Below are 13631 nucleotides of genomic sequence, written 5' to 3'. Positions count from 1 at the left end.
ATGATAAGTAAGGCAGCGAGCGATAGTCACAGGTGGTACGTATGGGACGGCCGATCAGACGAAGCCGATTGGAGGGAGAAAGCGGCAGCGTGTGCTCGGAGTCTGGCGAAAAAAATAAAAGGCTGCAGATAGGATGCGTGAGCGTAGCACCTCGCGCGGCGCATACAAGGCGCAAGGGCCACTCGGTGGTGGGGCGTGACATGACGGAAGAGGAGAGAGAGCGAGGATCTATGAGAGGATTGGAGCGAGTGAGCAAGCGTCGATGAAAAGCGGGAGAGAGACGCGTGACACGGGCGACGGACTCGGCTTGTGATGCCGAAGGATGAATATGGGGGAGTGACAGATCGCAAACGATGACGTCTTCTTTGTGGCCGTCGGGTTTGCGCGCAGGGCGGGGCGTGGACTGGGGCTGGTCACCGCAGGAAACAGTGCGGAACGCAGGGCGCAGTCGGGGAGTGGGCTGGGGCTGGGGTCGTGGTCGTTGTGCAGCGGGCGAGGAAGCTGGCAGAAATCGGGGACGGACAGAGAGCCGGACCGGGGGGGGGTGGATCTGAGATTGAGCCGAAGTGATGCGCGCCGCATAACAAGTCGGACTGCCCCATCGTTGTCTTGGCCTAATTCGCCCTTGGTCACCCTCCCTCTCCATCCTCCCTCACCTGCCCCATCTCCGCCTTCTCTACAATTCCCTTCCTCTTCCTCCTGCACCCATCATGCTGTCCGCGAAGGTCATCCAGCCTCTCGACCTCACCATCCCCGCATCACATCCTGCCTCACGCCATTCCCCCACAACGCTATCCCAACCCCAGCCCTCTGCTTCTCTCGCACCCCCATCCCCCGCAATCGCCATCCAGTCCCCGTCCCCAAACCATCATGAGGTCGCGTTTCCTGTCCCGCCCACTCCCGCTAATCAACCAGTGACTACACCAACCAAGGAGCAGGTTTGTGCCTTATACCGCTCTTCATATTCCGCCCTATCGAACTCTTTCCCTACCACCCTTCCTCTCGTTTCCTAATCGTGACCGCGTGCTCATGTTTTTGCATCCCCTTCCTGCTCTCGCCCACCCAGGCTCCCTCCCCCTCGAGGCGTCCATCGCGATTCCTCTCCACCTCCTTCGGCAGGAAGAGGTCTCCCTCCCCTCATAGCTCCCCTACTTCCGCCAGCCCGACCTCAGAATTCCCTGACCAGCAGCCCCCGTCCTCCTCACGGACTCTTTTCGGGAGCCGTAAGGCGAGTGCACCATTGATCACCTCACCCGCGAGCTCTGCAGGTCCTGCCTCGCGCAATTCGCCCGAACGCGATGTGCCACCAAACGCTCCGCCGTCTGCTTCCATTACTCACCCGCCAACAACCCCTTCCACACCCGTCAACAACTCAGCGACGCTCGCCCACAGGCACGCCAAGCCTTCTCATGGCCCGCTTCATGATCTGAAACGTTTCCTAAACAACCATATACCCCACTCACATCATGGATCTCCGGCTGCCTCTGCAGGCGCGTCTCCGGGTGAATACGCCAGTCTCGAAGTCCCCACTTCAGGGACCTCGTCTACGCTAGTTGCTCCAGACACCCCAGACGGGTCGACTGTTGCTTCCGCCAACGTGTCCCAGGACCACCTTACCATCGTCGGCGAGGTCAAGCACAAGGAGGGCCGGTTGTCTGCGCTCCTGCGTGGCCACCATAACAAGGAGAAGTCGAAGCTTAACGATGACGAGAGACTAAACGAGCCTCGTAAGGTCGCGAAGACCCCGTCTCCGGACGGCGTTTCCGCGAGGAGTGAAACAAGCTCTGGTTCACCCCCGCACTCCTTGCACTCGCAGACGAGCAATTCTCATTCTGTGGCCGCCAGCTCGATGGTGTCAAAAGTTGACAAGCATCAAGACCAGCGTGACCGCAAGGGTCGCAAACGCCAAGCCTCCACCGCCTCTTCCGCACCGTATGCCGCCGCTTCCTTATCGCAGGCGACACAGGTGCAGATGTCGAAGAAGTACGGGAAGTGGGGGCGTGTGCTGGGCTCCGGTGCTGGCGGCACGGTGCGTCTCATCAAGGCCTCGAGCAAGAACGGCGGCACCACGTTCGCTGTGAAGGAATTCAGGCCCAAGCGACACGGCGAGTCAGAGAAGGAGTACCAGAAGAAGGTGACTGCGGAGTTCTGCGTGGGCAGCACGCTCAAGCACCCGAACATCATCGAGACGGTGGACATCGTCACCGATCACGGGCATTACTATGAGGTGCGTGTCTGGCTTGGCCCGGTGGCCGATGCGGGGGACGAGCGTGAATGACTGATTCTCGGCGTGTGCGTCGCATTGCCCTTGCGCTCCGCAGGTCATGGAGTATGCGCCGTACGACTTGTTCAGCGTCGTCATGTCGGGCAATATGACTCGCCCGGAGATCTACTGCGTCTTCCGTCAGATTTGCGACGGTGTCGAGTACCTCCATTCGCTCGGTCTTGCGCATCGTGACCTCAAGCTGGACAACTGCGTCATGACCAAGGACAACGTCGTGAAGCTCATTGACTTCGGGACCGCGACCGTCTTCCACTACCCTGGGAAGAAGACGACGCCGGCAACGGGTATCGTCGGCAGCGACCCTTACCTCGCACCAGAGGTGCTGTCTCAGGATAGCTACGACCCTCGTAAGACGGACGTCTGGAGCGTCGCCATCATCTTCATGTGCATGATCCTTCGCCGTTTCCCTTGGAAGATCCCCGACCCGAAGGTCGACCCTAGCTTCCGGGCCTTCGTGAACGCGCACCCAGATCTGTCCGTCAAGCCACCACCCAGGCAGATCGAGGCCAAGCATGAGGACAAGGCGGAGAAGGCGAAGGAGCCGGCGCACCAGGATACCGCGTTGTCAATCACCGAGTCCGTCGCCGCTTCTTCCACCGTCCCGGAGAGCTCTGCGCCGGCATCGCTGTTCGAGGCCGAGCAGGCATCCGTGGCCGACACGTCGAGCTCAGATAGTACCGAGCTCACCGCGCCGTCAATGACCGAGGCGATGACGCCGGAGGAGCGCGAGGAGTACGAGCGGACCCTCCGTACGAACCGGGTTCGTGCGTCCCTCCACGCCGGCGCGATCTCGCAGTCGACGCAGACGCTTCCTGCGCTCTTCAGCGAGATGGCCCCCATCGACCGCGTCGACAGCCCGCAAGACTTGGACCCCTCCGTTCTCACTTACCCGCGCCCCGGGTCGTCGACGGAGTCCCTCCCCGTGTCTCCCACTTTGGCTCCCTCGGACCTTGCCAAGCAGCGTCCTCACCTCGGTGCTCATCATCGATCGAACACCGCGCACCCGCTTGTTCCTGCCGTTGATACTGCCAAGCCCGCGCCGCAGACGGTACCGGAGGCTAGTGAACCGGCTGCGTCGTCGAGTCCGGTGAAGACTCGAGACTTCGCGGTCCCTAACGGCGACGTCAACGGCAAGGTGAAGGAGCTTGCTGCCGTCGTCGCCGTCCAGGAGAAGATCACCGAGGCAGAGAAGGCAGCCGAGGAGACGAAGGAGACCCCTTCGACGCCGACGCCCTCCCGCCCGAAGCCTGAAGCCAAGGACACCAGCACGACCGTGCGCCGCCCCCGCCCGCGCACGTCCAGCATCACCTCCGTCGCGACGTTCTCGACCGGGGGCGCGGAGACGATCTTCCGGCTGCTGCCGCGCGAGTCGCGCCCGGCGATCCGGCGCATGCTCTTCGTCGAGCCGTCCGCGCGCTGCACGCTCACGGACCTCCTGAAGGGCAAGGGCAAGTCGAACGACCTGCTGTGCGGCTGCAACTCGCACGACAAGGACAGCCCACGCTGCCAGGACCACTGCTGTGCACCGGAGGAGGAGGACGAGGGCGACCCGTGGCTGAAGAGCATCGTGCCGTGCTCGACCGAGGGCGTTAAGCCGCAGCACTACCACCTCAAGGTCGACGTCGACGAGAAGCATCACAAGAGGCGGTTCTTCTAGGATCGTTTGTGGGGCTGCTCTATGTATACGGCTGCGACGCTGTGCGAGTGGGGGCGGTCGAGTCGCGCCGCGGCCTCGTCGAGGCTGGGAGCTTTGCTTCCCGCCTTCCCGCGGTTGCTATGTGTCGGCAACGCCTGTTCACCACCGCCTGCGTCTCAGTATATCCTGCCTGCTGCGATTTATCTCGGCTTCGGTGCGTGCCACCCCCACATTCTCTCGCTTCTCATATTCTTCTGCTCTCCTCTGTTGCTCTATATATCTATTATTCTTCCGTGCGCCTAATCTGCGCAGCTCCTATTACCTTTACTTTAGTTATGTGCATAGACGACGAGTCGTTATATTTTGCTCCATCTCACATACAGTCCACACACATTCGCTTTGTCCTCGTCTGCGCCAGCCCCTCCCTCTCTCCTTCCCTCCCTCCTTCCATTGCACTCCTGGCGCATTCGCCACCTCCGCCCGAACATTCTTGCATTTACATTCGCTCCAGCCGCTGCCCTTGCCTTAGTCGTTCGTGGGTCGCCGTCATCATCCTGGGTCTTTGCCTTCTGGTCCACCGTTTCCACTCTCATCCACTCCACGTCATGCCACGCCACGCCGCATACCACTACCATCCTATATCCCCCCGCACGCATCTTGCTCCCTCTTCCCCCCGTCCTTGCCGCATCTCCCGCATCCCGCCTCCCACCTCCCTCCTTGACCACACTCGGACCTTTCGATGACCTCTTGCGGGCCCGCTCGCCTCGGCGGAGTCTGTTTTCCGCGCTGCCGCACACGGGCTCTCGAAGTCAGGACTCCCGTGACGGCTTGCGTATAAAGACCAAAGACAGAGAACACAAAATGAACAGAGATCTCTTTGTACAAGTTACGATACTAGAAAGAGCGGTCGTGTAATTGTACGCGTACATCTCACACCAATACATCGCCTGCACATATATACGCGCCATGCCTGACTTGACGGATTTTGGTGTGCTCGCACTCGCGTCTGGAGAGACGAAAACGGCACGCCTATGAGGCGGGTTGGTCGCAGCATGGACTCGCAAAGCGTTGGAACATCGAGGTACGGTCATGGCGAGTCTTCAAAGAAGGCATCCTCCTACTGAAAGTGATCACCACCCCGCATACAACGCTTGGCAGCTTCTCGCACCACCGTGCCTGTAGATGGCGCCCACGATCTCCGTGGAGCTCCGACCGGACCCGTCAGCACCACCGTCTTCTCGCTGGCGCACGAAAGGACGGCACTTCGCTCTCTGGCTTACGTCCTGAAGAGATAGCTCTAGCCAATGGGCACAGTGCTCACGACGTCTGTACCTGTTCTAGCCCAGTCATTGCGAACATGGCGATCGTACAAGCGCTGCTGCTCCGTGGACATCGCGGGGGGAGAGCGCGAAGAAGGGGAATTCACCGGAGGGGGAGAGCACATGCACGCCCGGCCTTCTAGAGGCGGGGCGGACAGCGGCGTGCGGTTAAGTGAGTCGCAGGGACTTCTAGCTCAGCACGCCACGGCACGACGCCCGCAGAGATTCCCAAAGCGAAATGACGTCCAGACCGAGCCCTATTAGGTATTACAGCAAGCACATGAGGCCGACGCGGGCGTCGAGAACCGTGCAGCTAGTACAGGCGAGAGCAGAAAGGAAGGCGCCTGCCCCGGTCATTTCTGTGGCCCTGCGTACATACAGCTAATTACCGTCGTCGTCAGAGTTCGTCTCGGTGCTTCTTCGCTCTGTCTTCTTGGGCCTCTGCGTCGTCGTCGGGCTCGTGGGTCCGGGTGTCCGGAGCGGGCTTTCCTCCTCTGATATCGTAGCCCGCGGCGCGAAGGACGTCCTGCAGCCGGTCGTGGAGGTTATCGTCCGAGAAGATGTCGTCGGCGCCCCCTTCTCCCTCAGGGAGGTCGACGTCGACGAACTCGATGAGGAACTCCGTCTCGCCATCCGGGAGCTGCTCGACGAAGACGTGCTGGTCCCCGACCTGGGCACCCTGCCGCTGCGCAAGAAGCTGCTGCAGCGCCCTGCGTAAGACGTCGGAGTGCAAGGCTCCGTCCGCCGAGCCCTTCTTAGCGCCATCCTTGTCCTTCCGCTCCTCAGGTGCCGGCGGCGGAGGCGCAATGACCTTCTTCTGCGGCTTCGGCCGCTTGAAGGGATACGCGGCGGGGGGGAGTGTGTTATCGACGCGCTCGAGCTCGGCCGCGCTGACGATTTCTCGGCAGCGGATGACGTGCTCCTCCTCTGCGTCGATGCGGCTCTTGAACCCGGGCTCGCCGCAGAGGCGAGGGGTGGCGATGTGCAGGACGTAATGACACGTCTGCGTCTCTTTGACGAAGAGGATTGTGTCGGTCATCGTCATCGAGCAGTGGAACTGCACGAGAGGTCGCCGGAATAATACAAGGCCAAGACATGCGCACGCGATCGGGGGACGGGGGAAGGGTAACGAGTAAGAGGCCGCGTGAGCATGGTTATAACGCAGGCGGAGAGCAGAAGGCGACCTGCCTGAATCTCGACCTCCCGCTTCCGACCGGTTTTATCACAATACGTGCCATCCCCCCACCGTTGGACGAGGTAGCGCGAGCCGGCCCCCCGGGCCAGCTCGAGATTCGCTGCAGCAGCGGCTTCGGCCGTCGTCAGCTCGGCTCCGGTCTCGAGCGTGGGGGGCGCCCTTCCGAGCGTGTATGCTTCCCACTTTGCGACACGGCGCGAGTGTCAAAGAAGAACTCATGAACACGGCTTGCACGCGGTCACGCGGTGCGACTCGCTTACCTCCGGATCCTCTTCTGGCTTATACTCGCCTGCAGACGGGAGATCGAGGCGCGGCCGATTGGAGCCAATATAATTCCGGTCAGCACACCCGTTCAGCGATAGGGTGAAGGGCGAATGAAACGTCACCTGTAGTGGGGATGGGCTGGTGGTGCAGCTCGTGAAACTGACGGACATGGGAATTATGACAGTACGAGTATGTGAACCACCCTTGCCGGTGCTGTGATCGGGGCTTTGGCGACGCGAGTCAATTCATATCGCAGGCGCACACTTACGTAGAGGCACGTTCCAGATAAGGGCTGGAGGAGGGACCAGCTGTGGACCGGCGTAGCGACCTCGCTCGCGGGTTCTTCGACCACAGGGTTCTCCTGCGGCGGCGGCGGGATAAGACACAGAAAATCGGACTTGGGGCTGAGCTTCATTTTTTGCAGCTTGTGATTCGTGTAACGGTGCCGGGCTGCCTGCGCGAAAAGAGGCGATGAAGTCACGCTGAAGGTGCAGCAGCAGAGGGAGACTGTGTACAGACATTGGACAGACCGTCGTCGGTGCCTTCGATGCTCGCTGGCGATGGAGACTCGGACCACGGCTGGCCAAAGAACTCGAGATCACCCCCGCGAAGGCCCTCGTGTAGCCAGCGTTGGGCAGTCTCGTTGGAGACGGGGAGACCATTGAGGAATGAGACTCGGTACTTGGGGAACGCGAACGGATCCTCGGGGACGCGGGAATGGTGGAGGCGGGCAGAGACGAGCAGACAGAGCGATAGCGGGATCAGTGCGGCATGAAGCATCGTGGCGAGGAAGCTACGGGCAAGGAGAGACGTAGCCGGGAGCAGAGCGTTGTGTTTGAGCGGCAAGTGGCTGAAGTGCGATGTATGCGCTGGTGTTGGTGGAGACGCCCGGAAGAGCAATGTCGGATGGGTTCGCACCCACCGCCTCGCAGACAGGAACCACGCTGCTCTTCATCCGAATCCGGCAGCCGTCCACCCCGACATCGCGGCCGATACTAGCATGACCCCAGAAGCTACGACCCATAACGTATTTCATGGATATCTCCCTCCCTTCCTCTCCAATACATTTCAGACTTCGCACACTTCACTTGCATCCTGGACAGTACATATGGGTGAAATATGAAGAAAATCGGTGGAGGTTTGCATTGAGCATCGCGGAATTACACGTCTGACCCCAGAAGCTACGGAAAAGCGCCCATAGATTGTCATGGATGGTCACAATGCCGAAGACTGCCGATTCAAACACCGCTGTTATCAGTCGTTTGATAGCGAAGTTGGCCGGGGCAACATTGTCGAAGCGCTCAGATTGAAAGTCAGCTTTATCTCGGTCAGTGGCTGAATGTCACGCTCGAGAGACCTCTTCCTATCTTTCGAATACTGCAACCCGGAACCCTTCGGAGACTGAACAAGAAAGTTTATTGAGAATGTTCAGAACACTTTGCGAAGTTACAGAAAGATCGGCGCTGCAGATCTTTTTGTGGCAGCTCACCAAGGTCAGTAAACCCTTGAAACCCTACTGAGATTGACTTGTATCGGGAGCAAATCCCTTCCGATTTCCTTCTTTGTTTTTTACAATGATATTTTTGAAGTACATCTTCTCGCGTGTAACCCGTGCACACTTTTTGACAGGGAAATGCGAGAACTGGAGGCGTGTCAGTAGCTTCTGGGGTCAGGCGCTTAATCCGTAGCTTCTGGGGTCACACTAGTAACCCAACTCCGCCCTAATCCCCGCCTCCTCTCCCGCGCGAGCTGGCGTCTAATCAATCACAACGTGGTACTTACTGTGTACTGACGTGCATTCGGCGTCTAATCTGCCGTCAGCTCAGGTACACGCATCATCGGACATACCATGCAGCGAATAAGAAACAGCCTATCGCCCCGTCTGCGAACGATGATGCCGATCGGCTGCAAACCATGGCCACAGGTGCTCACAAGCATTTCATGTGAGCCGGCGTTATCTGATTTTTAGACGAATACTCTCATCAGGCCTTTCACATGTACCATCCGGGGCCTTTAGTCGCCCTCGCCGACACCGTCTCCTGCCCCCGCCCCTGGCACCCCTCAGCGGTCCACCCGGGCCCGGTCGGGGAGCGTCCCAGGCAATATTTGAGCCCGTTTGCGCCCGCGGGCCAGAGTGTAAGCTGACATACTCTTTTCAGAATCTTGACAGTGAGACGTAAATTACGTACAGAGTCAGAATTCGAGCATGATGAATCCTTCTGGACGTTCGAGCGAGAGAGATTTAATAGAGCCCTGTTTTGGGCGTTCTGCACGCGAGAATTCCTCCAGCCCATTTCCTCATTAAAACGAGCCCTTGTCGCGTTTTCCTTCTTCCCTTCATCCGCTCGCCCTCCGTCCCCTACAATCATCGCATCCCTCATGTCTGACTCCCCGGAGGACGCCAGGGCGGCCAGCGAGGACGCCAAGGTCGACGAGATTGACGACTCTGGCGAGCCAGAAGGTAGCGCGTTCACTTCTAGCTCCATTTCGCTCTCTCCACCCTGAACCGACAAGCGTCTACTGACCCTGTCGCTTGATCTTGCGATCTTAGCCTCTCAACAAGACCCTGCTCCCAAGCGCAAGCGTGGTCGCCCCCCGGGCAGCAAGAATAAGAAGACCATCGCCGCTGAGGCCGCCAAGTCTACCGCAGGGTCGTCTACGGACGCTCCGCGCAGGCCAAGGGGGAGGCCCCCGAAGGTGCGCACTCCGTTCTGCTCTCCGTCTCCATTGCGGGCACTAATATAACCTGCATATATCCCAGCGCAAGGCTGAGGAGGAGAAGAAGCCCGATGAGGGTAGTGGGGAGCCGTCAGATGCGCCGCCCAAGAAGAAGAGAGGGCGTCCGCGTAAGAACCCCCTCCCGGTGGAGCGCACCGGGGGGGACGGGGGCGGGGCGGACACTGCGGCAGAGCCCAGCCAACCCAAGAGAAAGCGGGGACGGCCACGGAAGGACTCTAGCTGAACACGCCCCCCCCTATTGCCTGCACGCCATCGTCCACGCATGTATCTTCGCAACGACACCGCCGGGACCAAGTTGCTCCCCATCCCTCGACTCTCCCTGTACTTGTATAATTATCCTCGCCCCCATGAACCCGTACGTTGCTTATGACCCCGCACTCCCCACCGCCCGCGCCTATTAGCCTCAGAACTATGCTACGTTTCCCTCTACTGCTCTCGTTGTTCCTCATGTTTTCCCACACTGTAGCTTGAACGCAATTCATCACCATGCTCCCGTGACGAACGCGATATTTTTCACAAGGATCGTTAGGCCCCGCCGCTGCAAAGGCCCCGCACCGTGGGCGTAGCCTGCCAAACGATTTTGCATCCGCCTCCGCTGGATTTCCTAGTGCTTGTTCCCCAGCAACACGAGGACTGGAGGAGAAGGAAGTCACATTCGCATGCCGAGCCCTTCGGCACTGGAGAGAGGGGCAGCGGCCTGCCCGCCTGCGGGCGGCCTCGCTAAAAATTCTCCGAAATCTCACAAAATGTCCATCCAAACACCCGGACCCATGTGGACGCCTAATAGACAACAATGCAGGGCAAAGATCGCCATCGCTGACAGGCCGGCCTCTTTCCCGCGGTCCGCGACCGTTACGACATTTAATTATCAGGCAGGGTTGCGGGCTGCAGACGCGGCTCGAGACGATGGGAATTCGAAGGGGCTGCACAAGACGGAGAGCGGGGCGTGCTAGGTAGTTTCATAAATTTACATAGACAGAGAAGGCATATCGTACTCTGCCGCATTCCACGTCTCGTACACGTTCACGGCCGGTTATACAGCCGTCGCAAGATGCTTGCACATGTGATGCTTGCCGTGCCTGCGGCCACGCCCGCGCTGACCCAGGCAGCGATCTCGAGGACGTGCGACTGCCGCTGGAATTTTCGCCGAGCGGTAGAGTAGCTGATATCTGGGCGAAAAGTCACCATGGTGTAGAGGGGCAGCCAACCGCCGGGATTGGCCAGGAATGTCTTCGTGAGAAGCGGCTCAACGACGTCCTTTGCTGTGACGTGCTTCCAGTTCAAAGAATAAAGGAGGTTATCCAGCGCCTTGCGGAAGCGGTAACCCAGCGTAGTAACCGAGTGTCGCATCTCAACGCTGCCATCCATCGTTGTTCCAGAATCAGCTCCGTTGCAACAGATACGGGACAAACAAGAGAATAGGCGCACTAATTGTCCATGGCAAGCTCACATGCGGCGACCAAGTCCTCGTGTCGGCTTGCAGAATAGCGAACGAGCGCACTGGCCAATGCCGCGTCTTCTTGGCTATCCGGAGGATGAACCATTGGGTCTACCCCTGTATCGCGAAGTAATGAATGCAATACACGGACGTCTTCTAGCCCACAATTGAGGCCTTGGCCATAAAATGGAACCATCGAATGAGCGGAGTCACCAAGGATGACAGCCCTGTCCTTGTAATGATACGGCTTCGCCTGGCGGTTGGTTGTCAAGGACCGTAGAAGGGTGGAGTTGAGCGCGGGGTGAATATCTATTAGCCAGCGTATGCAGGCGACACACGAAACACCACGGAAAAACCCGTACCTTGATTGACATGAGCGCACTGCGGGGATTCCGATGGAAATCTTGCAGCAGCGCCTCTTCGCCGATGAGGGGCAGGGCGTCGGGGAAATTGGCGTGGAACCATCTCAGAATTACTTCATCAGACTGGAGACGGTCGAATTCCTCGGTGGGCGCGAAGACGGTGCAGGTGAATGTCTTGTCCTACACGTGCAGAATGTGAGTCCGCCATGGGGCATGGAAGCGGAAGGTACAGGGTCACTTAACCTTATTTGGTAGCGCTATAAGCATAAAGGTGTGCCGCGGCCAAATGTGCAAGTGGTTCGGGTCGAGCAAAAAAGTAAGATCACCGCCAGGCTCTATCGGCGGACCCGCTGGCATCTTCAGCTCGATATACTCATGGGGAATGTATTCCTGCTGGTAATCCATTCTGTTGGGTCAGGCGTGGGTTTAGTTGGAGTCCGCAATCCCTGAGGAAGCTCACGGAAGATCGGGATTATTGAGGGTCGATAAGATAGACGCACCGGACAACCCTCATCAGCTGACGCCGTACGATCGAGTAGCTCCCATCCGCACCAACACAAAAATCGAAGGGCACGGTCGCGTCCTTCGCACCCTGGACGTCCCGCACGGCCATCGTTTTGCTATCGAAATCTATTGCGATGACCTTGTGCTGAAAGAATGCACGGATTCCCGGGATGGACAAGGCTTCGCCCAACAGATCCTCATTCAAGTACGCGCGGCCGATCGAGTTAATGCACTATTTCCGTGCGAGGAATTCGGCGACACGGCGGCGAACGGAAGTGGCACGAGTAAATTCCTCCACGGGCTTTCCGAAGCGGCCCAAGAGCTCACCTGCCCATCCCGGTCATAAGGCTGGCTCTCGAGTCGTCCTTGCGCATCGTGTATCATTCTACCACGCATGGGAATAACAGTACTCAAGAATCGGTCCGCCACGGCTGGGTCTATCGCCTGTATCGCTGCGAGGCCCCGCGCAGATATGGCCAAATTAATAGAACGCTGCTGAGCGGCCGCCTTGAACGAAGGAAGACGCATGTCTTCGTGGATCCACACATTCAATGACGGCGACCCAGAAGGAAGGGACGATAGGGCATACCTGGCCGGCCTTCGTAAATATCGACTGACCAGCCCGCCTTCGCAAGGGACATGGCTGCAAGACATCCCACGGGACCTGCACCTACTACGACAGCCTTCCGAGGATTGGTCTCGGCGGAGGACATCTTGGAGGAGTTATTGGATGCGGCTGTCACGGATATTGATTGCTGGCGGATGGGGGGTGTGAGCTTTTACGTGCTAACAGAATGACGGCCCGAGAAGATCTAAAACAGATACCTACGAAGGCGTATCAACGCCCAAGCTCCGTGCGGTGTCGATGTGAACGCGAAGAAAGGGTTCTGCACAACAGCCGCAAGAAACGAGTCGCTTGTTGAATTGCCGAACTTGCAGAGATGACCAAGATTCCTCCGCGCCTCAGTTCGGATCGGGCTTTTATCGGCAATTGCCATATGGGTCCACTGCTGGCTCCGGTTCTCTGCAAGGTGTCGTGGGGCCCGCCTCGTATCCGTCTAGCATCGTGCCCTCGCCCAGCGCGAGCATACCTCTGGACGTCCGAGGATGTCCCACAGGCAAAGCGGTTGGTATGAAGAAGGTTCGGGGCATGCCCCTGAGCACGCGAACTAGTGTTGCCGCCAATTCGAGTTGGGCTTGAGAGCTGGCTTGGCTTGGCTGTAAAATCACGGAGCTTGGCCCGGCTGGGTGGATCAAGCTGATGTGGCTATATTCCCAGCTCGCAATCAGCTGCAGCCAGGGGGAATGTTCGGGGAGAGTCCAGCTGGCTGGGAGTCGTGATGACACCATATCGTGATGGATTGCCGGTAATGGAAAGACCTGCCCACGAAGCGCTCCACATCTCATACCGAATGCTCTGTCCCACTTTCCATCTCACCCCCTCCTCGCATTGTTTTATCCCTTTCCTCGCCATAGCAAGAGGAAAAATGTATCTACTCGTGCGTTTAGCTGTATGTATAGCTAGATATTGTGTTATTATAGACAATTTCACGCGTTTTTGAGCCATCTGCCCCACCAACTCCAATCCACTTACTGGCCGTAATGGCGGCGGTTTCACCCTTGTGTTCGTGAGGAGATAGAGTCCGAGTACTCATGAAAGCCCTTCAAATCTTGAGGTTCCGGTACAAGCAGGAGCATCTGGACCTTGTAGGGAACCTTGTTACCCGTGTCGAGGAGCTCACCTTAGATGATCCCGACATAGATGTGACTCTTGTATTCTGCCAATTTTTGCTTTGCTCGCCTTCTGCGCAGTTTCCCCGCCATTAGCAATCATTGTATACATAACTTATAATGTATATATGGCCCCTCTCCTTTCGTACACTCACAAAT

General features: G+C 58.4%; 4 protein-coding genes across 4 annotated transcripts; 2 read left to right on the top strand and 2 right to left on the bottom strand.

Annotated features, from left to right (window-relative positions):
• Nucleotides 1–1972: 1972 nt before the first annotated feature.
• On the top strand, nucleotides 1973–2786 carry DICSQDRAFT_38152 (Pkinase-domain-containing protein; the record flags this gene model as incomplete). The annotated part of the gene is made up of 2 exons (XM_007361172.1): nucleotides 1973–2227; nucleotides 2322–2786. Coding segments are annotated over 2 exons (720 nt in total), but the record flags the coding sequence as incomplete, so codon positions are not given.
• A 2850-nt stretch (nucleotides 2787–5636) lies between these two features.
• DICSQDRAFT_49110 (uncharacterized protein) lies at nucleotides 5637–7478 on the bottom strand (the record flags this gene model as incomplete). The annotated part of the gene is made up of 6 exons (XM_007361171.1): nucleotides 5637–6296; nucleotides 6401–6616; nucleotides 6695–6718; nucleotides 6816–6911; nucleotides 6967–7180; nucleotides 7207–7478. The coding sequence occupies 6 exons, from the start codon at nucleotides 7476–7478 to the stop codon at nucleotides 5637–5639; spliced, it is 1482 nt and encodes a 493-aa protein (XP_007361233.1).
• A 1411-nt stretch (nucleotides 7479–8889) lies between these two features.
• DICSQDRAFT_159067 (uncharacterized protein) lies at nucleotides 8890–9915 on the top strand. The gene is made up of 3 exons (XM_007361170.1): nucleotides 8890–9159; nucleotides 9250–9395; nucleotides 9460–9915. Exons 1-3 carry the CDS (start codon nucleotides 9078–9080, stop codon nucleotides 9658–9660), a joined length of 429 nt encoding a protein of 142 aa, XP_007361232.1. The 5' UTR covers nucleotides 8890–9077; the 3' UTR covers nucleotides 9661–9915.
• Nucleotides 9916–10380: 465 nt separating this feature from the next.
• DICSQDRAFT_77935 (FAD/NAD(P)-binding domain-containing protein) lies at nucleotides 10381–12599 on the bottom strand. The gene is made up of 8 exons (XM_007361169.1): nucleotides 12571–12599; nucleotides 12331–12496; nucleotides 12069–12271; nucleotides 11738–11973; nucleotides 11481–11643; nucleotides 11238–11417; nucleotides 10866–11128; nucleotides 10381–10794 (listed from the first exon to the last, which is right to left on the bottom strand). The coding sequence occupies exons 2-8, from the start codon at nucleotides 12452–12454 to the stop codon at nucleotides 10461–10463; spliced, it is 1503 nt and encodes a 500-aa protein (XP_007361231.1). The 5' UTR covers nucleotides 12455–12496; nucleotides 12571–12599; the 3' UTR covers nucleotides 10381–10460.
• Between the last annotated feature and the right edge of the window lie 1032 nt (nucleotides 12600–13631).

Source organism: Dichomitus squalens (assembly GCF_000275845.1).
Source record: "Dichomitus squalens LYAD-421 SS1 unplaced genomic scaffold DICSQscaffold_2, whole genome shotgun sequence".
Lineage (NCBI taxonomy): Eukaryota > Fungi > Basidiomycota > Agaricomycetes > Polyporales > Polyporaceae > Dichomitus > Dichomitus squalens.
The sequence above is the reverse complement of the archived record's forward strand: the minus strand, read 5'-3'. Positions and strand labels throughout refer to the sequence as shown.